This window comes from Maylandia zebra, linkage group LG14, assembly GCF_041146795.1.
Source record: "Maylandia zebra isolate NMK-2024a linkage group LG14, Mzebra_GT3a, whole genome shotgun sequence".
Classification (NCBI taxonomy): Eukaryota; Metazoa; Chordata; class Actinopteri; order Cichliformes; family Cichlidae; genus Maylandia; species Maylandia zebra.
In genome coordinates, this window is record NC_135180.1 from 36,565,465 (window position 1) to 36,591,116 (window position 25,652).

The 25,652-nt window shown below is 41.7% G+C and overlaps 2 protein-coding genes across 5 annotated transcripts; both read right to left on the reverse strand.

Moving 5' to 3' along the window:
• Positions 1-467: 467 nt before the first annotated feature.
• LOC101466332 (heterogeneous nuclear ribonucleoprotein L) lies at positions 468-14,046 on the reverse strand. Of its 3 annotated transcripts, XM_012915681.5 has the most exons (14): positions 13,888-14,046; positions 12,509-12,624; positions 11,902-12,139; positions 10,229-10,314; positions 9,873-9,969; positions 9,555-9,627; positions 5,041-5,073; positions 4,278-4,349; positions 3,623-3,870; positions 2,118-2,239; positions 1,469-1,670; positions 1,312-1,369; positions 1,045-1,155; positions 468-824 (listed from the first exon to the last, which is right to left on the reverse strand). In XM_012915681.5, exons 1-14 carry the CDS (start codon positions 13,963-13,965, stop codon positions 766-768), a joined length of 1,593 nt encoding a protein of 530 aa, XP_012771135.1. In that variant the 5' UTR covers positions 13,966-14,046; the 3' UTR covers positions 468-765. The 3 variants fall into 3 exon arrangements, with proteins under 3 accessions (XP_012771135.1, XP_012771136.1, XP_076729587.1); XM_012915682.5 differs by lacking the exon at positions 5,041-5,073; XM_076873472.1 differs by lacking the exons at positions 4,278-4,349; positions 5,041-5,073.
• A 716-nt stretch (positions 14,047-14,762) lies between these two features.
• On the reverse strand, positions 14,763-24,375 carry srsf7a (serine and arginine rich splicing factor 7a). 2 transcript variants are annotated; one of them, XM_012915680.4, is made up of 8 exons: positions 24,153-24,375; positions 20,653-20,887; positions 20,358-20,531; positions 20,145-20,231; positions 19,900-19,941; positions 18,604-18,648; positions 17,581-17,679; positions 14,763-16,761 (listed from the first exon to the last, which is right to left on the reverse strand). In XM_012915680.4, the coding sequence occupies exons 2-8, from the start codon at positions 20,874-20,876 to the stop codon at positions 16,668-16,670; spliced, it is 765 nt and encodes a 254-aa protein (XP_012771134.1). In that variant the 5' UTR covers positions 20,877-20,887; positions 24,153-24,375; the 3' UTR covers positions 14,763-16,667. The 2 variants fall into 2 exon arrangements, with proteins under 2 accessions (XP_012771134.1, XP_004574161.2); XM_004574104.6 differs by having other exon boundaries at positions 14,763-15,625; positions 24,153-24,374.
• Between the last annotated feature and the right edge of the window lie 1,277 nt (positions 24,376-25,652).

The window sequence follows — 25,652 nt, forward strand, 5'->3', positions numbered from 1 at the left end:
GGTTTAACCTTAAAGCTCATCCATTTCTGCAGTACACCGCTCCACTCTGAGCTGCATTAAAAATGAGGGTCACGTTTACACTCAAGACACCGAAGAGTGAACGGTGAAGTCAGAATGATGGAACAATAAAGTTTGAATTCAAGTTTTTTATTTTGTAAGAACAAAATTCTCTGCGCACCAGACACGAAGACGCAGACCTAAACAGACAAATTAAAATAACAAAAAAAAAAAAAAAAAAAAAATTTGATAAAAGTTGCAAAAGACAGCTTTTACAAAACCATGTTGTCCACTGCCACTGAACAACCCGAGCTTAGAACAATCTTTTAAATGTTCTATGTCAGGTTCCTGTATGATACAAAAAAGTAAAAAGGACAACTTAATATTGAAGACACACAAAAACTGATACTCTAATGCCAACTTGTTCTCACTCTCAGGGTTACAAATACAGCTGTTATGTCAGAAGATAAGCGTCCAATGACATCTTGAGGCTTCTAACAAAAACGGCAGTAATTGAGGGGCTGGGGTGAAAACATGTTGATGCCACACATCTGGGGGATAAATATCAAAAGTTTAAATGCTTGTTAGCATTAGTTAAGCTTAATATATCAAATACACAGAATCACAACTGCATTGTGAGAGGTTACAATACATGACTGTTGAAAATCTGTTTCTCCCCCGTGGTGTGTCGCAAGCAGTTATGGTCTAAGTACACGTGAACATGGGAATGCAGGACCAATCTTCAGCTTCCTCGATACAAAAGAGCGCTCAGTTGGCGTGCTGAACAGTGGAGAAGCACAGTTTGAGGGTGTACGGGTAGGGACCGGCTACAGAGAGAGGAGAGAGTCAGCGTTAGCTCAACCCAAAGAAACAAAAACAAACCATATACAAAATTCCTGCAATGAGCCAAATGAACTGAATGTGTGCTTTAACAAGTGTGTAGGTGAAGCACGGTCAGCTCCTTAGAGTTAACTAACTCTTAACCTGACAACTGCTTACTGTGTATAATTTAAAAAAGGATACTTGAGAGCATCATTGAAAACTTACTTGGATTTTTCATTTGGTAGTGGTTTATCATGGCCAGAGCTTCCATAGCATCGTTGATCGACTCCCACTCTAACAGACCTGAAGCACTGCGATCACTGGGAGCTGCTCCGCCTGGTGGGCACAGATGCAGAAATGTGATGAGACGTTAGATTTTATTCAGATTCAGTCATCGTTTTAAATATTTATCGGTGCATCTGCCAGTCTTCTTAAAGCTCACTGGCATAACTCAAATACACGTCAAGAGGAGGCGGGTGTAAAGCAGCGTACTTTTTCCTGTGAACATTTTGACATTAACAGGAGCCTTGACACCGATCTCGTCACAAATCTGTAAGAAGACAAACATCGTTAGGGTCTGCAGGTGCAACACTTGTGATAGTCACAGTTTGAATCCTTGGGCTGCATGTGCACAGTTCCTCCTACAGACCTGAGAGAAGATCTCCGGCGTGGCTTCTGGCTGAGCGTTGAAGAAGTGCAGCACGTTGCTCGGGTGCTGGATGCGGTTTTTAGCTGCTTGTTCTGGGGAGGTGAACCGGTTGTTCCTGGAGCCATGGAATTCCTTGAAGCTGCTTGTGCCATCTTCCAGCTCGTAGCATTGACCAGGAACGATGGCTTGCTGCTTGGATACGCTGCAGGGAATAGGAGGGGGGAGGGGGATCAGCCTTTTAAAATCATTTATGGCTCTTACTATTTAAGTCTCCAAAACTCAGCAGCTTCAGAAGCTCAGGCATAAACCAGTGGGTGATGTGTCCATGTTTTGTGATGACATTTCCACAGCCTTTACTTTGGACTAAAACAGTGTGTCAGCCTTTGTGTGATTCAAGTCTTTAAAGTGAAACTAACATCAGCCACTCTGCTGCCCGTAGACTTCTTGTTTGTGATTGGTCAGATGTTTTCAACTCCAACTGCTATCCAGATGATCGATTAGAGAATCCGGGGCAAACGGCTATCAGTTAACACTGGGGCGAGTGAAACTGTTGTGCGTGACTAGAAGCTGCTTTGTTCGGGCTCAGATGGTCCTGGAGCGATTTCATCAGTCTGACACTTGTAGATTAAACTGTTCAAGTTTAACTCACCACACATTCAGTTTCTGTCCAAACAGGAAGTTGTTGTTGAGGTGAGTGATTGCACGGTCCACAGCGTAGCAGTCTCCCATCTCCACCATGGCTGCTCCGGGCTTACTCTTCATGAACTTCACCTGGAAGGGTTCAAAGACAGGATTGACTGGTGCTCTGCTATTTGCCTTTCGCTTTGACCTAAACACAGAATCAATTTGCTCTCTTGACTTGTGTGCGTGCTGATGAACTGGAACACAAGTGTGGCATTGTTGAGGTGGAAAATATTGACTCCGTTTCAGCCATGATAACACTTCCTGCTTACATTCCTTTGTTTCACTCTCAGTGTGAAATTTTGCTTGCTGGTAACTTCATCCTGCTCGCTGAGCTTTTATATCCAAACAGGAGTTAGAAAAACAAATGTGAGACACCTCCTGGGTCATTGTTAAATGTTCATGTCAGTGCATTTACTTCTGAAGGAATATACATTAACTGCATAAAAAGATTGAGACCGTTATGCAAGTTTAAGTAGCAAATCTGGACACAGCACCTGTACCAGTTACCATTTAAAATCATGAGCCTGTGCTGGTCCGACGCAGGATTTACATTTTCCTGTGTTCATTATTTTAAATGTTTGCATTAACTTAATGTTCACCTAAGTAATCTCACTTCAGGTTTTACTGTTCAAAGGTGCCATATTAGGTTTAAGTCATAATATAGAGTTACAGGGTTTTGTAAGTTCATATTAATTACTACAGCACACATGAAGACCCACAGGCACGACATCCCAGGGACTTAGACACGCACCAAAATCATCTTTTATTAGACCTGTGTTCTTTCTAATGGTCAGCAGAGGTCTGACTGCTGAAGACTTCTGGTCCTAAACCATAGGTGTCAAACTCTGGCCCGCGGGCCAAATTTGGCCCGCAGCGTAATTACATTTGGCCCACGAAGCCATACCAAATTACTATCAGAGCTGGCCTACTGGTATTATACAGCTAATATATATATTGTTTAGTATTAAGCTTTGCTTGTTCCATATTCAGTTTTTCAGCAAAACGTGTTTGAGTCCATAAGAAAAGATTCATTCAATAAATATTAACGTTAGCCCGTGACTTTGTTCCAGTTTTGAAATTTGGCCAACTGTGTATTTGAGTTTGACACCCCTGTCCTAAACAATAAGAAAACATCCATCAGCTCCGAACTCTGACATCATCCACCGATGTCGTTAAAATAAAGACCATAGCCTGATATAAAAGACTGATGTCTTTTATAAAAGACCCACCTTCATCTTAGCTCTTTCAAACCAGGACAGTTCTGACCAACTGTGGGAGCGTGAACATACCCATGATTATCAATACAGTACTTAGAACTCATGATTTAACCCACAGTATAAACAGGAAAGTGTTTACTGAGCTCAAGGGAGATGAAGGATGTTTTCACATACACCAAACACAATCAATGATTGATGATTTACAATGCAGCAGCTCAACCATCAGCTTCGCAGCTAAAAAACAGGCACTGACCCGCTCTACGTTCCCATAGAGACAGAAGATGTTGAAGACGCGGTCGGCATTCATCTTGACAGGGTCCAACCCGTACACCATGACAACCGGCGAATCAGCATGTGCGCCGTACTCGCCAGGAGGAGGGGGAGGAGGTCCGTAGCCTGGACCGTAGCTTCTCCCTCCACGCCCTCTCATTGGTGGACCCATACGACGACCTTCGTAGGGCGGGGATCCGTAGCTTTCATCGTAACCATGGTAACCGCCTCCTGAAGAACGAGGCAGAAATCAGGAAAGTGAGAAAACGTGAAAATAACCCCAGTAATCAAGCAGGGTGAGGTAAATACTGAAATCTGTAGAGCCAATTACATAGGACACAGCACCACCTCACTGCCACTGTGTGGAGGACCCAATTTACACAATCGTCTTAACTTGAACGTACCAAGTTTAAAATGACTGTTGACTCATATTGGATGTAGATAGTTTGGATTATTAAAGTTTAAACCTCAGTTTCCCCAGTTTAGGGCTAATAAACCTAGTCTTAAACTAGATCTCGACTGAATCCTTCTTTCAGTCTGGGACTAGGATTAATCCACATACAGAGGAGATTAGCTCAGCATTTTGCATGTTGTGTTTCAGTGGGTTCTCTTGTTCCCCAGGGGCGTGAGAGCCTTACCGTACTCTGGAGGGTGGTCGCCCAGCAGAGCAGGCTGTCTCTGGCGCTTGTTAGGGTTGGCATTCACATCGTCTATAAGAACAGGAAGACAAAAGGAAAGAAGAAAAGGATAGAGAAAGAAAAAAAAAAAAAAAGGTGATAAATATAACAAGAAAAGTCTGGAAACAGAACTGTAATCTCTACATGACAATGGGATGCTTGAGCACAAAATATGTATTATGGTAAACTGACATTTTGATGCCAAAGGTGCATCAGAGTGCACACCAAAGCGTCTAAATAATCTGTCAGAGGAACAATTACAAAAACAAAAAAAGAAACTAATCAGAGTACTTAAGAGAAACGCATGCATTTAAAGATTGATGCATCTGGCTCTCACAGGCCAGATGCATCGGGCCTGCGAGAGCCGCTCAGATTACAGATTACACTCCAAACATCTCAACCATCTCAGCAGCTGCCCCTTTTGGTCTTGAGTGATTGTAAAGGAATGGTGGGGGAGGGCAAGGACGTGTAATGAATGACAAAGACAGCATTAGGGTCTAAGGAAATAACCCCAAAACCCCTTTAACTCAAAAACATCCACAATGCTAAACCCCTTAGCATGTAAAGTGGAACAGGAGTAAATGGCAAGGGTGAGGTGGATGCTGATGATCTCAGAGGTGAAGAGGGTAAGGGTATCAAACAAAGTCAGTCTGGATAAGTATGACAAATGGCTAAATTAAAAAAAAAAAAAAAAAAAAAAAAAAGTTTGTACGCTCACACACACCTGCATTGCTCCCATTGCCATCTGCATCACCATCTGTACAGGTACACAATAATCATACACAATCAGAAGGGAAGCCAGGTTAATCATGGTTACATCTTAACTCAAGTGAAGTTACCCGAGGTAAGTGTGGAGAGTGCATTAAGACCACTCGTAAATGATAAGGCTTTCTGTCCTCAGTGGGGAAGAGTTTTATAAGAAATGCAAGCTTGGTACCTTTGCAGGTGACAAATTTAGACTCTCCTAGCTTTACCAGGTGTGTGCCGCTTTGTAATTAGCAGGGTTGGTCACAGACACAGACTAAATAAAAGAAGGACGTAACCACCATTGGTTTGCGAAGCCTTGTTAGGAAGTTTCAGGATGAGTTCTGAAACCACACGAAACGAGAGAACCCGAAGGGCACCGCTCACTCTTTGGCTAACAACTTGTGACTCACAAGCAAATAGCCAATAGGACACCCTGGAAAACCTTATTGTGTCCATAGTTTATTTGGTAAACTTAATGCGTTACTAGGTGAGAACATAAACCAATCAGGAAAGTGTTAAATGAGGTCACAGAATGGAGCTAAGGACCAGTTTTCCATAGACGTCTACACAGCTGCAAGTCTTTTTGCCCCCTACCGCCCATTTAGAAGAAACTTTTCAGCGTTGGTAGCTACGCCCATCTTTTATGCCATCTGTTGTCAAGCACATCCGACACGAGCCCATTAAGTTCACACCCAAACTCCAGATTAAAACATGATTTATTTCCCAAAGAAACTAGCACAGCTCCAGGGAAGATGGATGAGATTACTGATGGCTGTAAACTGCCAACAGAGGGAGCAACAACACAGCTTACAGACATACAGAGAGCAGGTTTGACATTAGAAAACAGAACCACAGCCTCTTCCAGAAAGAGAGATTAAGCCTGTGTGAGGGGAAGGAAAAAAATAATTTAAAAAGAATGGAGTCATGTCTGTCTTGTGTGGCGATGTTGGTAGCTGGGCTTTGGGGTCATGTGGTGCTGTGCAGTTATGTTCCTTGAGAACAGGTCTCGATTTACTTACTGCAAGTTTACAAACAGTGGGAGGAAGACATTTGCTGCGGCAGTTCCACCACTCTCCACTCAACTCATTTCATCCCAAACTCTTATCCATTTCCTCTTTTTGGGGAGGGGGGGGCAAGTCTCCACCTCAGGATCGATTTCCTGGTTTAGCAAGCTGAAACGCCCACTGGTAGGTGGGGAGCTTGGTTGGCGTTTCCATCCTTTTTGTTGCGTTTTGGAAAGGTAGGACTTGAAGCTGCCATAGAGCACATTTCAGTGGGGGGGAAGCTGGCTCCTCTTAGCCGCAAATTGCCAAACCTGCATCACATGGAAGGTGTTACACAGGTTCTAGAGACTTAAATATATTTAAAGAAAAAAAAGGAGAAAGAAGCTAAACAGGGATGCAAGTAGTAAGAAAATCAGAGGGAGAAAGAGGAGAAAGAGCGAGAGAGAAAAGCTGAACTCCATGTGAGGGAGGGACACAGTGGATGGTCTGACTGGACTCTGAGTGTGCTGATGGTGTTGTCAGCAGTGTCTTGTCTTCATCAGTTGTCTTGTGTTGACTCCAATGTGAGTGGAAATGTCTTGATTCGAGGGTGTGAGGTGGATCAGTCGGTACGGCATCAGTGTGCTGCGTTCGTGTCGCAAAGCGTGACGAGCAGTTTAGCTCGAGGCTTTAAAAAAAATGTGATCTTGACTGATTGTTATCAGTATGCATCGTCTGCTGTGGTGAAAGATGCCTGTCACTAGCTTCTGACTGGGTGGGTGGTGCTGTGTCTTCTCTGGTGTCAGTCTTCGTTTGGTGTAGACAATGGGAGCACTGTAGCTGCTTGTGTCTCAAAGTGACGAAGAAGGGGGAAAACGGAGGGGAGGGACCGAGTGTAGCTCAGTACCAAAACTCCCCACACTCTACAAATGTCTCCATGGATCTTGTGCAAGAATGCAGAGATGACGATTGAGTGGTGTATCAGTCCTACATCGGCGTGTTGGATGGATGGTATCTCAGAGGACATTTGGCCCTCTGTGTGATAGTGGTAGTGTCCTCCCTGAAGAAGTGGATGCTTGAGATGGTGGTCGCTGAGTGTTGATGTCAGCGTGTATCTGCACAAAGCTTCTGTGCATAGTTGGTTTTTTTTGAAAGTCACCCATTACAGAGAGCCAGTCAACTGATGCTGGTCCAACACCTCTGTTCTCAGCCAAAATTAAATGTAATAAAATACAGAAGCAAACTTCAACTGAAGCACATTTGGCTTTTTACACCCGACTACCGACCCCCCCCCCCCCCCCCCCCAAAAAAAAAAAACATGTTTTGTCAACCGAAATGTAAATTTTAAGGTGTAATTAAAAACAGTGGGAAAGACCAGCATTAGTCTTGGTGGCAAACACATGTTTTTCAGTTAAGTGACTTTAAAGGTACCTTTTGTAATTGCCCTCTGCAGGCAGGAGGGCAACACTTAAAAACTTCAGATGCTTAACCTTAATTAGAAAAAAACAAAAAAAAAAAAACCAAGCTTTTTTTAAAAAGTACAATTGTAAATAACTGTTCGCCTGGTTTAACAATGGTTAGGTTAAGTCACTGTACCTCGGGGTAGAAAGTGGCATTACACAAGAGTACAGCCCAACCATAGACCAACTTCAGTTGTACAAAAAAGTACCTTTAAAGTCAAAGTTTAACCACACTTTGAGAAAAAAAAAAAAAAAAAAGTAATAGTACTAACAGATATCCAAAAACAATCCTGCAAAAATGTGCCATGAGAAGGGCAGGAACAGCAAATGCCAGCAGAAAGAAAATGTGCACATAGCAGGTTAGCTTCTCTGTGACTGAACTGATTCAAGAGGACATTTAATGAGAAATAATAGAGCAGCCAATGCTCAGTCAGTGTGACCATACAGACATCTGTCTCAAAACTGGGACTAGGAAAAATAAACCTTAATCTTCTCTACTTTAAGTTACATGAAGAATATCAAAATGTCTTATTTAAATTTAAAAAAAATAAATACAAATAACAGTATAAAGGAGTAAATACTGTTGCTTCCAGTCAGTCACACTGCTGTAATGTGAAGAAAAGGCTGTAAGACATTTCGACCTTTTCTGCAGCAGAAAACAAAAACGCACTTTAACTGTCCAAGTTTGATTTAGACTTCTGCGGGAAATAGACGTCCTAACCTGTCACCTCTACCTTCCACGCCATTCAAGTCATTACATTTATCAGGACGCACACATCAGGTTACGAAGTAAGGTTAAAAGGATTTTCCATTTCCTGTTAAGCTTTGAGGCAGATTTGCTGCTGAAGCCTATTTCAGGCATTAGACTGGTCCCTGCAAACCAAGTAATTTTAACATCTTTACACAAGAAGCTAGCATAATCTTTAAGACTGAATACTAGATTTGTTTATATTATTGGTCTGAAACTGCAAAATGATTACCAACTTGAGCTTTAAAAATAATAGTAGTGGAGCAAATATTGCGCATTAGCTCTAATTTAGATTAGATTTAGTTTTAATCAAGCAAGAGAAACGCCTCCACCTCCCTGCTTTTTCCCCAGCCTTATTGTTTCTGTAATGTTATAGACTTCCTTTAACGTAAAACAGCTACAAGGAAAAGAAAGAAAGAAAAACAATGTTTAACGGTGGGTTCGCTTTGCAGGTGAACTGACTGGTATATATACACCATCACTGGCCTGGCTGTTTTTAACCCTTTATGCATTTTGTTGTTTTGCAGTATTATTTATTATAAGACACCCAACTTTAGAAAAATCAACCCATTTATTTAAATCACTCTTTGTGGAGGAGGACATATTGTTAATGTGCTGTCCCAGCATTAGGCAAACAGTCTCTCTACTGCTTTGGGGAAAAGAAAGCTGCTCTATTCTTGAAACAGTGAAAACTACTTCCTGACAGTAACTTCCGCCCGAGGTGAACTGACTTAATGAGCTGCTGGGAAACACAAACTAGGTTAGACAGGTGCCGAAGCAGGATCTACAGTCACAAGCACCACAATTTACTCATCTTAAGAGTCTGAAGGGAGGGTCACGTAACAAGTAAAGTACACAAGTAAACCAGAACAACAAGATGCCACAGAAAATATTAGCCTCGCTATGTTATCTTTCTCTCTGTCTGTTCCTGCCAGTCTCTCCACTTAGCGATATGCTGGTTTGTAAAAAATAAAAAATTACAAGTTCTGCTTTTTTTTGTTTTTCCTTAATGAACCTGAAAACCCAGAGAAATGTAAAGACCCAAAGTAACGCTTCAGTCATAATGCCACATTGGTTTGTTTCAAAATATGCCACATACACTTAAAAAAAATAAAATAAATGGATCCATGTTGTAGCATTATCAGTGAAGAGTGCTGCCTCCATCTGCCCAGTAGCATGCTTGCTGCAAGTCCCCACAGTGGCAGTAAGGGTGCTGAACAGTATCAGGCTTCTCAGCTACAGAGCATATGTAGCACTAAGCAAATGTCTGGGGGTGTGTGTCTGCTGCTTGAGGTTTTACCTGGGCCTCCCAGATTGGGGTTTGTGTAGTCCCAAGTGTCCTGGTCATTCTTGAACACATTCAAACGAGTTGGCTGGAATAAAATGAAGAAAAAAAAAATTATATGAATAAACAAATCCGACTTTTAACCTGTCAAATGAAAATAAATTTTAACTGACTGGACCGGGGTTCTAAACCGGTGGCTCTTTCCCTCCAATCTACTGTGGCTTTGGCTAAAAAACTATCTAGAATCAGTTTTACTTATAACTAGCTTTCATTACATGTCATTAACTCAGAAACATTCACTTTCTAACAAAGAATTTTATTTGCAGGTGTTACCTTTGCATACTCAATCTTCAGGGTGCAGCAGCCAGAGTAGATATCTGCTCCATTGAGTGACGCCTTGGCCCTCTGGGCACTTTGAACGGAGTCAAACGTGATGGCATGGTTAAGGGCACAAGGTGTGTATTTGGACTTTTTAAATGCCACTAAAGAATGAAAAAGAAGACAGCAGACAAAAAACAAAACAAAAAAACCCCCCACATGCTGTTAGGCACTGTGGGTAAATTTTAAGCAACTGTAAAAACTTTTCTGATCTCCACCCTGTTTCTTATATGTTTATAAAGATACCAGCTTTCCTTTGTTTCTCACAGTTAACAAATAAGATAGCAGCCAATGAGGACTTGAAAGGATATTCAACCATTGCCTGGACGCCGTTTTTCCTGAAGATAACGATTCTCTGGACCGGCCCACAGTTGTTGCAGATAGTGTAGAGGACGTCCTGAGAACATGAAACAAAACACGTTTTATGATTAGATTTGTTATTCAAAACAATCTTAATGCAAGTTTTGACCCCCCCTTAAAAGTTTCATACTATTTAGTTATTTTTTTTTTTAAATAATCAGTTTTCTTGAAACTCCCAGATTTCCCCCCAATCTGAGCACCACCTTCTGTACAGTCTGAGAATCTGAGTTACAAAATTCTAACTGTGCAATTACCCAAAGCAGCATTAAAGTGCAACCAGCAGGTGTGAAGTCAATTCCTGAGTGTACTCCCATTCAAAAGGTTTACAACTGTAATCATAAGCTAGGTGGAGTGCAGCGATTCCCAAATGGTGGCGTTCAGAACTTACTGATGCTGTTGGTGTGTCATTAACTATATAAAAGATCCATGTTAAATTTTAAAAATTGATTAAATATGTCAATCTGAGGATGTGAACTTCTTCAGTAGGGTGCACCATATAAAGTGGATTAACATAACGCTACTCATTGTGTATTAGGGCTGGGGGTTATGGCCTAAAATCCATATCACGGTATAATTTGAAGCATGTGCGGTGACGATATATATATCGCAATATTTTCTTTTCTTCTGTATAACGTATTTTACACACTATAAGGCACACTTAAAATCCTTTAATTTTCTCAAAAATCGAGAGTGTGCCTTATGTATGTATGTATGTATGTATAACATTAGCACAGTGAAGCTGAAGGATGAACGCTAACTTTTTCCACTCGATAAAAGTTAACGTGAGGGTTTCTGGTGGTTGGGGACAAATGCAATTGCATGGCAGGATGCTATAAATGGACCAAACTTCAGTCAGGAGAACAACTGAGATAATCCATCCACAATACGAGGTTAGTCATTAATATACTGCAACTACATGGGAATAGAGCAGCTGTGAGAGAATTTGGCATTAAAGAATCAAAAGGTAGGGAAGTGGAGGAAGCGCAGTTTTTGGCTTTCCTCATATTCCAAAAGTGCTTCGTCTCTTTGCTATTACTGTCGCCCGGCATAATTTCCAGAGGTTGTTTGCAGCCGCTGCAATGCTTTCGACCAAAACGGGCGCAGCTTCATGTCACCATCAACATGCGCTATCGCGGTAGAGTGGTATAGTCAAAATCTCTGGCCAAATTTATATGGTTTCTACCGTATACCGTTTATACCGCCCACCCCTATTGTGTATGTGTATACACTTTCACTGACAGGACGTCTACAGGCTGGTACAAGCCTGGGGCTGTATGGTGTCCATGAATGATCTAAGCAGGGATGTCTTTCTACCGTTACATCGCCAGTACCGCCACTCAATTTTCAGAGAAAAGCAGCACATTCCAACAAATGGCAAAGACACTCTGTATTTGTATGGGTTGTAGCATTTGTGGTCTCTGCTTCCCTTTTATTTCAGCCACCGACACATAACTGACATTGTTCCAAACTACCAGAGCGGCAGCCAACTTTAAAACTTTTCCTGCAGTGCATAACTACTAACAACCGTTTGTGGTAAAACAACAGCACTGACATTTAAGGACACCCGTCAGCTGGTACACAAAACAGTCCCAGGCAAAGTAATGACACAAATCGTTGCACTCACCGTTGTAATAGGGTAGATGGGGTTCATGATAGTGAACAGAAGAACATTGTTAACGGTTCTCGAGTCATCAGAGTCTCCGGGCCTGGATATCTTCTGGCTGGTGGAGTAGTTGATGAACGCTGGGTGGCCGGCGATGTATACCTGGTTGTCTGCAGCATAAGTCACAGCTGTGGATGATCCGTTCATGTCCTCGTACTCTACCAGCGCCTGACGCTTATTGGGCATCACCACCACATAGCTAAGACAAACAGAACACATTAGCTGGGAGTTGATAACTTTATTTATATCGCACCTTAAAAAAAAAAAAATCTTCAAAGCATGCCAAACTAAGACAATACACAAACTAAAAGCTGATAAATGAATGACATGTAAAAACCATCCTGTTGGATCTGACGAAGTAATCTGAAGGAAGTCATGAAGCGTTGAGCCTTGGTGAGGTTGTTCCAAAGTCTTCAGATATAAGCACTGACTTAAGGACCCTACCTGAGGGTCTAAAGGGATCAGCATTTCTCTATGTAGTTGAAGGCCAGAGTTGGGTTTGGTTTATAAGCAATCATTAAAAGTCACTCAGCTGCTGCTTGCGGAAAACTTTATTCCAAGTTTTTACCTGATTGCTCCAAATTCTTGCAAGGCTTCCACGAGGTCAGCTTCTGTAACACCATCCACCAGCCCCCGGACATGGACCACCACGGATGGAAGGGTCTTGTGCGGATCTTCGTATCCCTATTAAAAACACAATTTAAAAATCAAAACAAAAAAACAACTAACTGTAGACTTCTTCTTTATGAAGGTTTTTTTCCTGGCTCATAACGAGCATCCGTACAGTGAGAGACTTTGTAATTATGCAACTGTATAAGGACCACAAAACAATCGAGATGCGATTCTATTCAGACTTTTAGCTTTAATTCAGGATTTCAAGAAATTGAACTATATTTATACAGCGCCAAATCACAACAGCAGTTACCTTGAAGAAGAAAGACAAGAAATTAACTGGATTATTCTGCATTTAAAAAAAAATGAAATACAATACTTGGAATTTTCCTTTTATTGGGCACCAAAATATTTGACAATCAATGAAGGAAAGTCGAAACATGTCCAGTTACTTGTGCAACCTGCGGACATCGGGTCATCTATTTAAGGATTCTGACACGCTTAACGAATTTATCCTGCAGAAATAATTGCGAGTGGAAGGTAAATTCCCATATGTGCATTTTTGCGGGGTTTTTTTTTTTGTGTTAAACCGTCCCACAAAAGATAAAATATATTTTAATACTGTAACACGCTCTCTTCCACATGGTCTAATAAAATTACACCTAGCTACACCAACAAGCTACTCAGTGAGACACTCAGGATTTCCAGTTTGTTGCACTTCTGTGCGTCCTTCTCGGACTGAATACTGGTCACTATCCCGTTTGAGTTTTGAGCAGTTGGGGGGGAAGGGGTGCTAATCAGGCCCACGGTTCTAATAACGTGCTTTCAATTGCATAGTTATACAGTTCTGTATAAACGTAAATAATAATAATAATAATAATAATAATTGGCTTGCTCAAAGTATGGACTAATGGTCAATGATCTCTACAATAAAAAGCGGGTTATTTCGTGGGGGACTAATAGCTAGCACGTTGCTAACGTTACCGGCACTAGAACAAAGCCGAGCTACGGCAAGGCCGAGGCGGAGAAACCGCCCTCCGACATCTCCATTCAGAGGGCAAGGCACGGGCACAATACTATTTACGCCCAGAGACACATCCCGAGCAGCTGCAATCGAAACTACACAGCGTTTAAATGGAAAAACATTGTAAAACGCCCAGTTTTGTTGGACAACTATCTTCCCGGGCATGGATTTAATAACCTGCGGCGCGTCGTGACACATTTTTGCCAGCTCACATCTGAATGAATCAAACTGCACCGAGAAATGAGTTACCGAGCTGCGTATATTCACACTGTACGCTAAATTAATTCCCATTCTTCCTGAGACCAACGTACCGTGGCCATTCCGTCGGTTTTCTGTCTTTTCGTTGCCCTGCCGTCTTCGCTGTAGTAACGGTTAGCTGCAGTAGCCATGTTGTCCCGGTTAAAAAGGATGGTGGTAGTGACGACGAAGTGAAATGGACGGAAAAGTCAAGAAAAACGAGGCTTGCGTATCCACGCCCACTTTCAATACATAACGCGATATGATAGGCCCAGGCAGCTGTCAATCAGCTTGTAACTTGAGTAAGAACCAATCGGAAAAAAGAAGCGTTTAAGTCATTATTTTGAAGTTAAACGCAGCATATACCAATACAAGGCTGGTTATTTTCAAGTGACCTCAGATTATGTACTTTTACCGAACAGGCGCAATATTATTCAGGTTTAGCATTTACAATAAAACCGTATTACTAATGATCAGATCTGATCTGAGGAGCCTCAGGTGCTACCATCTTTATGCGGTCTGAAATCATCGTTGGCTGAGTGTTACTGGTCAAAATAATGACAACTCAAAGTTTCAGAACAGAGCAACATTTTAAAGAAGCCATCCCTGTGAGGTTAGTGTTGCAGGTAATTGGTGCATACCAGGGAGTAGTTTTTTGTAGCCTTTGACCCGGTTCTTGTTTTCATAAACAGGAAACATGTTTATATAACATGTGTCAATACATTTGCACTTTGGGTCTCTGCCGGACAGCCGACAAACAAAACTAGTCTGGTTTTAATATCGTACACATGGAAGGATTACTGAGATAACAGGAGCCAAATACTTAGCATCGACCCATACTAATGCTGGCACAGAGGTGGTGTAAACCTTTGCTGAAACATCTTTACTTTAGACACATTTCACTCTTTATTAGTATTAGTCAAATGTACGAAAATAAACTGGACACTGATGTTTGTCGAAGAGATTTATTGAAAAATAAAACTGCCACTGTCACCATATAAGCCAGGAAGAGCAGAAACTGTTGAAGGAGCCCTGTCAGAAATCCACCTGAACAACTGCATTTGTTTTAAAATCAAGTGATGGGGACAAAGCAGAGGAGGAAACTCCCGCTGCACAGTGATGCTGATCTGATTTTATCACAAAGGATGTGCAACAAAAAAAAACAAACAAACCAAAAAATAAAAAGCAAAAACAACAGGAATGTTGCATCATATTTAAAGGCATGCAAGCTGGCAATTATCTCCCTCTGCCATCATAATCAGGAACTAAACAGATCAACCCAGGCATCGAACAACAACATTTACAAATTTTCAATGGGGAACCTTTTTTTTTTTTCCCCTTTCCCAAGAAGAAATGGCTTCTTGGTTCTCAGAAATTCATCCATTTACTCCACGGAGATCCTCAAATTACTGCTAAAAGTAATCTTCAACATTACCTTCTTACAAATCAGTGTTGGGGAAAAAAAGGAAAAGAAATATGGCCTACACAGCAACAGCAACATTTAAAACAATCTGTATCTAGTGGAAAATTTGTTTTTAATCTGCTGTACTGATTACATCTCAAACAAGGATGCACATAGACTACAGCCCTGGGGAGAAAAACCGCACGAAACCGGGACAAGACAGACAAATTCAAAAACAACAAGAAAAAAAAAGAAGTTGCTGCCAGGGTGTAAAAGCAGAGAGGGTGCAGGGGTTAAGGGTTTGTCTTAGGGACAGTGGTGGAGGGAAAGGGGGGGGGGGGCAAATAGTCGCCTTCGCTCAGTCGTCTGCTGGAGTAGGGCTTCGGTTTGGAGTTGCCGAACGGGAACGACTGAAACAGAAAGGAAGAGGAATTAGCCCGCCGCAGGGGAGGGGTGGAAGAAAGTTCGGACAGGTGTTAACATTCTTAACAACAACCCTTGACCTCTCAGGTACACTTCATGTCATCTGCCTCTAATCTTTTCAGAAATAGCTATCTATGTTCAAAAGCTAAATTCATAATTGAACCCCCAGAGCAAACGCTCATTGAAATAAATGGCAGGTCTTTGATTGACACTGTCTCATGTTTTGCTTCTAGAGCTGCTGGTTAGCAGCATTTGTGCTCTAAGAAATGCAGAACTCAATCCTCCCCTTACCTACAAACACAGACAAGTTGCTTCAAATGGTAACGATGAGGCAACAAGTGAGACACAGTGAGAAAAACGTATCAGACACATCATCCCACTAATATTCATGGTGCCTGTTTGTCTTTCACTCACTCGCCCAAGCGCTCTCACATGCAGACACACACTTACGTACTATGAGCATGCTTGTTAAAAAGGATCAACTTTAACTTCTACAAAACACCTTTTTTTTTTTCAGACTACATCAAGCCTGCAAATGTTTCTTTTCACCATCAACATGAGCTTGTCAGGGGGTTTGATTTTTGGTTACCTTTGGAGACAGTGGCAGAAACAACAAGTACAGAGAAGCGAAGGATGAAAGGACTGAAGGACGGATGACTACAACTTGGAGATACACTGCGCTGGGAGGCTCTTGAAGACTGATCTCTCGTCAGCTCTCTCACTTTCAGAAGCTAAGACAGAGGCGAAGAACTCTGGTAGGTAGGTAGGGGGTCTGGTAGGTAGGTAATGGATTTAAAAATGCCGAACTGTGATCTGTGTGGGTCAGCCCTCTGGTACATCTGAAGGCTGGCTGGCTGGGTGACTCTAGTTGAGCAACTGTATGTGTGCACGGGCTGATCTCGTCTGAGCGTGTGCGTCGGTTGGAACAGACACCCATTCACTGTGGGGAGGGTTCGGTCGGTAGGTCGACCTCTTTCTCGCTGTCTAACACCAGATGCAGGCGAAGGCTGATCTCAGGTCAGCGCTTAGTCAACCTCCCGCAGGACGTACACACCGCCAGCTGGCAGACCCTGGGCCTGGGATCAGCTGCGGTGTCAGTGCAGTGCTCAGCTCCCACCACACGCTTTAAAGAAAATATGAAAAATAAACAAACTGTGCTGCAAAGATGCTTACCGCAAGTCACACCTACGGCGTCGCTTTGTCTGATCTCTGCTAGTAGCTGTTTTTACTTTTTTCCTCTTTTGATAGAGCCAGATTCAGTCAATTTTAAGAAAGAATAAAAACATTAAATTCTTTGTTTAACACTTGTCAATCCAGTAAATTTTTAAAAAGTAATAATTCTGTCAGCTTAAGATAAATTTAGACCAAGGTACATCAGTGAGGAAAATATCAAAGGAAGGCAAGAGCAGAGGTAGTCTTTCATGTGCTTTCTTTTCAGGGTAAAGGCCTGATTAAGAGCCAAGCTGCAAAGCGCTGACAATACAGAGCCATCAAGAGCTGAAAAAGAGAGCACAGGAAAGAGATCCAGTCATTCCTCTAGGTATACCTCCCTAGACCAGACAGAGGGCCGGGATCCCTGTCCTAAACCCCACCCACTCCACTGCTGGCAGCGGAGGCAGAAGATCTCTCTGTGCTGAAGAGGCTGACGGATCTCGGAGGTCGTCCATCTCGTCATCCCGCCATCCCGTGGTGGTCGGCTGACAGCAGCATGCCGCTTCCAGTTGGAAGGAGGGTCTATTTAATTCCCTGCCTTACTCTGGCTAAGGTGGAAAAACTTAACTGACCCTCAGCAGGAACGCAAGATATCTAAAATCTGTTATTCTTGATCTAAAACTTAGATTATGTTTTGGTTTAAAGAAGAAAAAAAAAAGACTAAGCATCAGAAACTCAAACTGTCTACACCCTGTCCAAGTGAGAGAGAACATCTAGACCGAGGGCTTACCTGTTCCTCTTGTGGTTAGCAGACTGAGAACGTGACCGGGATCTGGACACAGAGCGCCCTCTGGGAGCAGAACCGGACCGAGAACGAGACCTGGAACGACTGATTAAAGACAGAAAATATTTTAGACACCTTCAGATGATAAAGACGATCTTATATCTGCAGACAGAGCTGCATTTCCCTGCTCAGCTGAATTCTGTTAAACACTTCAAGAAGTTCAACTCATCTTGCAAGCCTGTTATAATTAAGGATAGGCATCTGTCAAACCAGAACACTATTCGATCCTCACTCTAAACCATTCCTCTAGTCTTTGAAGATCGCTCCCACCTAACGGCCATTAAATTTCTGCCCAGTCGTGGCACACCCGAGACATGCTCCCTTTACCTGGCAGAGTCTTTACTGAGCCTCACCTTCGTTTCTCACTCACACACATACCTTTGAAGGTTTTTCCTGCTGCATGCCATTCTTAATTGCTCCTTGGGTCTTTCTGATTCTGATCTAAACTCACCACCTGTTACACACCTGGGCTGCAGTCAATTAGTTCTTAGGAAAGTTGGTAATTGAGAGAAGTGACCCTGAAGTATGTGCAGCCAAAACACCAGAGTGTCAAGTTCTCTAAATACTAAGGAAGGATGGAGGATGCTTGAAGACTTGTCCAATGTCATTTATTTATTTAGATATTACAGCCGCATTACTGCCACCTTTTGGCAGTAGTAGTGTGTTCCACTGTAACAGTAGCCAGTAAGCATCGACCAAGTCAACCATTTTTTAAATAATGTATTACTGAAGTGGCCATCACCATTAATAATGCTTGTTCATCATCACTACACCATCCATACATTAACATGAAAAGCACAGCGAGTCCATGTTACCACTGAAAAAAGTGATTTACAGGGAAGAACCGAGTGATATACAAATGTAATTTCTCATGTAGCAGCGGTCAGAGCACAGCATCAGAGCAACAAACAAATTCACTGCGTCTCTCTAACAGTGAGTTTGGGATAAGAATAGCTGTGGACAACTCACCTTCTGGCTGGAGTCCTGGACTTTGAGCGGGCAGGGGATCCAGACCTGATGTCACAAAACAAAAAGCAGCGATTTCAATAAAACTTTGGCGAACAGCAGGAACACCCAGTAATTACTCTCCAACTTGTTTCTTAAAGAGGTTTCAGTATCACAGACAAATGTCCATATGCTACAATAACCACACTTTGTAACCAGTTTTAACGACACACCCGTCATCAGTGTTTGATGTAAGATGGTCATAAAACTTTGTGTTTAACACTTTTAGAAGTGTTTTTAAATTTCCTCAGGTTTAAAATGTTTGAGAAACAAACAGCCAAAACATAACAGGATGTTAAGCACGATTACAGAAGACGTTTGGCTCAACTCTCTGTGGACTACCTGTGTTTTGTGCATGGTGACCAAGGAAACCCTGTAATGTGATCTGCTTTCAGTGATGCACACCACTCGCCCTACAACTGTGCAGGTCTCCTGAGGCTGCTGCCTGCGGCTCTCCTCACTGCGGCACTTTTTTCCTGCAGCAGAGGCAGACCCAGGCTACTCGGGTCTAACACCTAGTTCATGCTGGCTGCTGCCGTTTTGTCTCTTGCAAAGGGTGTTGTGTTTTGGTGTCGTTTTGCTTGCTTATGCACCTCATGATCTTTGTAACCTGGTGCATGAGGTGTGGCCAGGTTGATGACATGAATGTCACCTCCATTTCAATATCAGTCCAAGGGCTCAGATCAGCAAATTATACAAAGTGTGAGCTGGAAAAGTTGAGACTTTCTAGAGAAAACTGATGCTCAATCAGAGAGTGAAGAAAACTTTGTCATTTCAAATTATTTACTCCTTTACCAGCTCTGATTCTGAGTTGTTTAGGATGTTTTCCTTATTGGAGTACCAACAGCTACAAGAGACCTCAAGTGCCAGTATCTACAGCGACACGGCTACAGTCCTGTTACAGTTGGTGCATGCCCGTAAAACCAGCTTGTCCTGTCTCACACGTCTTTTTAATTGTTTTTATTGAGTCTTTACCTTTACATTTAAAGATTAAGTAAATGCCATGCTAAAAGACTTGTTTAGAAATGTAAGAAATACATGTTTAAGTTTTTTAAGGTAAGTTGGGCTAAAATATTAAGATTTCAATAATGACCAAAAGAGTTTTATTTTAAATAATTGAAGGCTTAACAGTTGACACAACTTTAGTTGCATAGTAGGCATCTGTTGTTATAGACCAACTTTAAGTCAGTTTCAGCCTCTGAGAAACTGAATTAGCAGCAGCTACTCATCTTCACTCATCATAGGAAACTGTATTCTTACCTGCTCCTGCGTCTGGAATAGGATGGCGATCTGCGTCGGCTCCTAAAAAACATAAATAAATAAAAGTTTGCACAACAGAGTTGGCAGAATAAACACCAGAAAAATTACACAGCTTAAGAGATTGCAATAACCACACGCCGACACAGTGATGAGCACATTTAGTCGTTGGCCTTTCCAAATCTACCACAACCAGATTTTCTTGTTGACATATCACAAGGTGTGTCTGTGCGTCAGTGTCGGCATACCTGCTGCGGCTGCGGGAGCGGGAGCGAGAGCGGTAGCGGCGCCCGCGGGACCTTGATCTGGAGCGGGATCGCGATCGAGAGCGAGACCTGCAATGAAAAATAAGAAACGAGTCCATCCACATTAGTCATCCATAACATGGCACTGGTTTTATAATGGTACAAAATGGCAAACGAGCTACATGAGCCTTCAAATGAAACATGCTTTCACTTCACCTGCTGCGACGGCCTCGCTTGCTAAAGCGGTAGCAGTCATAGGCGTAGTGACCCCTGTCCCCGCACTGGTAACACCGATCGTTGGGGTCGAACTGGCGACGGCTTGGCCGCCCACGGCCCTTTCTGGAGAGGCCTGTTGACATCTCCACACGAACACGGGAACCACAGAGGATCCTGAGCAGAACAATTCAGTTTTTCACTGTTAAGCACAGAATAATTAAAGAAAAAAAAGAAAGAAAAGAAACACCCTGTACGTGAGACACACGAGACCAGTCCAAGGAAAACATTTACTCACTTTCCGTCCATGCCTTTGACAGCATCTTCTGCATCTCTGGGATCCTCAAACTCCACAAAGGCAAACCCAGGAGGGTTCCTGGCCACCCACACACTTCTCAGTGGGCCGTAATAACTGAAGGCTCGCTCCAGCTCCCCCTTTGCAGCGCCATTGCCCAGGTCACCGACGTACACTTTACAGTCAGTGGCCCGAGACGAGCTACGGGAGGATGAGTAGTAGGACATTTTTTCCTCACCTGCAGGGAGATGGTAAATATATTTAAGACGGGGATCATAGTGAGAAGAATACAAAAACGTCCCTCTACATTTGGGAAATAAGATTAAATGGAGTAAACTGTTGTGTCCCATCAAATTTACTCAGATTTAACTTTTTAAAAATTTTATATAGGAAAGGTTGAAATTTCTAGAATATGCTTGTTTTCTGCCAGATGTTACAGTTAGTGCATGACTTCATGCGTGGAAGTGTGTCAGAATCTTTCTTTCTTTTAAACGTCAGGTTACTCAGAGCAGCCGGAGCACAATAGCTCAACTTTTCATTGACAAATTGTATGTAATTTGTATAGTATTTTTTCTCTCTCTTATTTTCTTTTCTAAATGTACTTGTATATTGTTCACATGTTGAAATAAATTACCAATCAATCAATCGAAGTCAATGAAATTGAAGGACTTAATGGCAGATTTTCAACAACCGTATTCATGTGAGTGACACATGGTGAAATATCCCTTTGTGTTTCATGTGAATGCATCATTAAATCCTCAGGTGTGGTCCTCCTGCCCTTTCCAAAAATTTACACTTAAATCTAAAGGTGAGCTTTTACCACTGGCTTTATAAGTACCTACATGTAGAGATCAGGTTTCCTGAATTAGCGACCGTGTTTTGTGTCTCCTACTATCTGGGTTGTACCTAATGCTTATCTAGTTTGGTTAATATTGCATACATTAAGACAGTTGGAAAAGTGATTATAAACCCATGACCCTTACAGCGAGGGGGACCTGGTAGCTCTGGTATATTTTGCTGGCATGGTTTGGAACTATAGAAAGACTCCCTGCAGATACTTGAATCAACCAGCTGTATATAAACTGGGGGGGGGGGACTATATTGCAGAACACCAAGGCTGTTTGAAGGAACAGTGAGATGTTAAAGTGCCATAATTGATCTGCAACCTTACAGCGTGCCAGAAACATCCTACACCTTTAAACAAAGATCTAGGGCTGTGCGATATGACCAAAATCTCATATCCCGATACAAGACATCTATCGTCCGATAACGATATAATATTAAAAGAAAAAAAAAAAATTATATATATATAAATCACAAAAATTTTACATTTTCTGTACATTCTGAGAATCGCGGGCAGCTCGACTTGCGTAAAGTGTTTCCAGCTGGGCGTCGTGCACCTGGAGTCGACCGAAGCATGAAACGACACATTTTTAGACATAAGTTGTAACAGCCGCCGTTTTCTTTGTGAGTATTTATTACACGGCGTGCTGCGGGGCAAGGCCTGTTCTAACGTTTGAGTCTAAGGTCTATTTTTTAGCACCTGGCGGCTCTTTTTTGCTTCTCATTCGTAAACACTCTGCATACTCTTTTATGTGATTAGGTGTATTTTGAAAGGTCTCAACAGGATCTTGAGCTTTATTGTGAAAGGTTTATGTAGAAGATAAACAAGCGGAGGTTTTACCGTTGCTGTTGCTAACGACAACGCATAAAAACAGTCACTTGTCTGTCTGTAGTGTGGTTGTATTAAATATAAGAGAAAGAGAGAACTTTAAGAAATGAATATAGCCACTACAGTGACCATCAAAACCATGAAAAAAATATTGCTGTAAACGGTTTATTTTGCGACACCACGAAACAAACGATAGCGTAAAATGAAACAATAGATGTTTTTATATCGTTATCCGATATATATCGTTATATCGAACAGCCCTACAAAGATCAATCACCTCCTTTTAATTTTAAAGTCAAATTCAGCCATTTCTGATTCAAACATATTCCTGGTGTATCCTGTAACCCTGGCAACTGACCACATGTGTGAAATTAAACTTGTCATCAAGCTCTGCAGAAGTACTTCCCACATCACCATTTTTAAAAATGTTTAATGCAGTAGGACCTCATGTGGTTGGCCTGACACTGTTCCACCTATTTTAAACATGCCATTGTTCCACCCTGGCTGAAAACAAATGTAGCCAGGACCAATCTTTACTGCCTTATTTCCCACAGATTTTAGAAAAGGTTAGAGCTGAGCAGGATTTTCCTTTTCTGGAAAGGCAGAAAAAGTCAGTGACACTTTGATGGGCTCAGGAGCAAATTATACAAGTTTTGATACTGTACAAGTAGGTAATATCAAGTGGTCGGTGTGTTCAATTGGTGTCCTGCAGACAGTTATCTTGTCATCATTTCTTGGAGAAAAGGCTGCCTTATCCTGTGGCGATCCAGAAGGATCTACACCTCTTGGACAGATAATTGCTCATTTTAAAAACATTTGCCATCTATATCCAGTGACATGCATCTGTCCTGTTCTTGCTGACCTAAGGAGCTCTCCACACTTGGTTAAACGCCAATTTCCTAAAGTTAAATTCTAACAAAACAGAAACTCTTATCACTGCTCCAGATATTTCCACCCCAAGAATCGTAGCCTTGGTTTCCAGGTGCTTGTGTTCTAATCTACAACTACTACTCGTTAAGATGTGTTATTTTTAAGATGGAAATGATGCAAACTGTTAATGCTTTTACATTTTTTGTAAATTTTAAAGCTTTGAAAAGCAAAGCACCCAGTATATTAATGCCTCTTACTCGTTTAAAAACGCAGAGATAAGAAATTTGGCATACTGGCTACATAAAGGCTTTCTTTTATTGATTCCGAGGTGGGTTAAAAACCGCTTAAAAAAATCCTATTGACACAGCCATTGGGGTGATTGTGTGTCCGACTTGGGTTGATCATGTCCGTTTCATTGTTTCGTTTCGTCTTCTTTTGTATCAGGTACTTAAAAGATAACCTTTATCCATCAATGCTTTTACAAAGGTCATCTTTCACACGCAGGTACGACGCTCGTCATTTATTAACCGGACCAGTAGCTTTTTGAAGTTCACTACATCTATATATCTGATAACGGCCAGGCCCCGAGGCCCTCCGATTTGGTTGGATTAAACTATATTCGCTGATCGATCTGTGTAATTCACCGGCGTCTTATACAATACGATCGTTTGTCTCCCGCGTATTTTTAAGCGAACACCGCTGGGTATCCGTTCAGGAAACCGGCGCTAACCTCCGTGTGCGTCTCACAGACGGAAGGCCACGCCACTTCCAGTTCAACACCACACTTTTAAACACCAACTTTATGCACGCAAATAAGCTAATCGGCTACAAGTAAAACAGAAACAGCAGCTCTTGTTGAGTTTGCTGCATACGCGCGAGCAGTTATTTTCGGAATTACTCGAGGCCTTGGTCCGCGCTTGCCTATAAACAATGGCGGTAGCACGCGTTAGCCCGATCTTACCTTCGTCCGATGATTTCTGATTCCGCTCCTAAGACGAACTTCAGCCGCGTCAAACTGAAGCCAGACGTCGTATCGTCACAGTTCAATTTGATTTCTGCGATTTAAACTGTTTACAAAGCCGAACAGACGATCATCAGGGACGCTTCCACATGGCTCTGCCGCAAGATGAGCGGCTACAAAAGCAAAAGAAACCAACCACCACTGCAAAGCGACTACCGCAGCTGCGCACTGTGACTTCAACAGCGAAGCCGGAAACGTCCGGTGAATATTTTCAAAATAAAACGACCAAAATGAAGAATTACCACAGCAAGAACTTCCCACTTTAAGTCCCAAAGCAGAAAAGCTGATGTGCTTATAACTGCTACATTTCTTAATGACTACAACAATTGGCTCCACATTAGCTAAGCACGTGTATGGTTTCACAAGTAGTCAGTATATCTCTAATATGATCTTGTAGTTTTGCTTGCACTTCCTTGATTTAGTTTAATTTTAACCCTGAATTTTCCAAAAAGCCCGCTGATGCAAACCTCTGGACTCACAGATCGTTTGTCTACTTTAAACAAACACACAAACAAAAATTTTAAAATGTACTGCTGATATAATATGAGGATATGCCATATCCTTATTGCCTACTGTCAAATTTTTGGAAACAAATTGTTTTAAAGATTATGAATAATAACATTGACAGTAACTAAATCTCTCCATATTAAATTTAACTCACAGTTAATCTTAATGGTAGAGCACGACACTAAAAACAGTAGGCTCATCAAAAGCATGATAAAGCTTTCTTTTTGAAATTTAAACATAAAACCTCCTGTTGAGACAAACAAAAACAATGTTGTAAATTGATGTTTGTTTTTTAATGTCCCCTTGTGCTGATGTAACAGATCAACCTTAATAGACAAGCTGTGCAGATACTGTCTTTATTGTATCAGTAAATGCATCCCTGATATAAAAGACATGTTCATTTCCTAACCATGTGGTGGAAACTCAAGAGATTTCAAACTTATTTTACATTGTGGGCCATTTACAGCCAATGTTGGTCTTAAGTAAGCTGGACCATTGAAACTAGCCTGTGACTCAGAAGCTTAACTGCACATTCAATCTTCAGGATATCTTCATGTAAGAAAAAAAAAGTGCAATTTCCACACTGTGCTCATTTTTTCTGCATTATGAAGAAATGCTGGTGCAGTTATTGAAAATCATTCAGCAACTCTTTGGTCTTAAATTGTCAGAAATAAATGTATGAATTATATTATTCTGGTAGCTCACTGACCAAACTCACTGAATTAAATTAAGCTCCTAGGACCTGGCATCCACATTTGGGCACATCACATTTTAGGTTGTCTAGACAACAATACAAAATTTTGCTCTTTCAAATGGCTTTCAAATAAGCCATATTGCTCAAAGGGGCACAATTGTTTTTATACTCAGGAAAAAATGTTGCTGTGTTCGAGTTTTGCACATCATTACTCAATTGTGGCTTTATAGGGTTCTATC

What these genes read in the sequence shown, in the direction of transcription:
- srsf7a (XM_012915680.4), bottom strand. Translation starts at nt 20,876, where the DNA reads ATGTCCTACTACTCATCCTCCCGTAGCTCGTCTCGGGCCACTGACTGT. An exon ending in GTCAAAGGCATGGACGGAAA is followed by an intron (nt 20,532 to 20,652) that starts GTGAGTAAATGT and finishes TGTTCTGCTCAG; the next exon opens with GATCCTCTGTGGTTCCCGTG. An exon ending in CGCTCCCGCAGCCGCAGCAG is followed by an intron (nt 19,942 to 20,144) that starts GTATGCCGACAC and finishes TATGTTTTTTAG; the next exon opens with GAGCCGACGCAGATCGCCAT.
- LOC101466332 (XM_012915681.5), bottom strand. Translation starts at nt 13,965, where the DNA reads ATGGCTACTGCAGCTAACCGTTACTACAGCGAAGACGGCAGGGCAACG. An exon ending in TGGCAATGGGAGCAATGCAG is followed by an intron (nt 4,350 to 5,040) that starts GTGTGTGTGAGC and finishes CTGTTCTTATAG; the next exon opens with ACGATGTGAATGCCAACCCT. An exon ending in TCTATGGGAACGTAGAGCGG is followed by an intron (nt 2,240 to 3,622) that starts GTCAGTGCCTGT and finishes GAACCCTTCCAG; the next exon opens with GTGAAGTTCATGAAGAGTAA.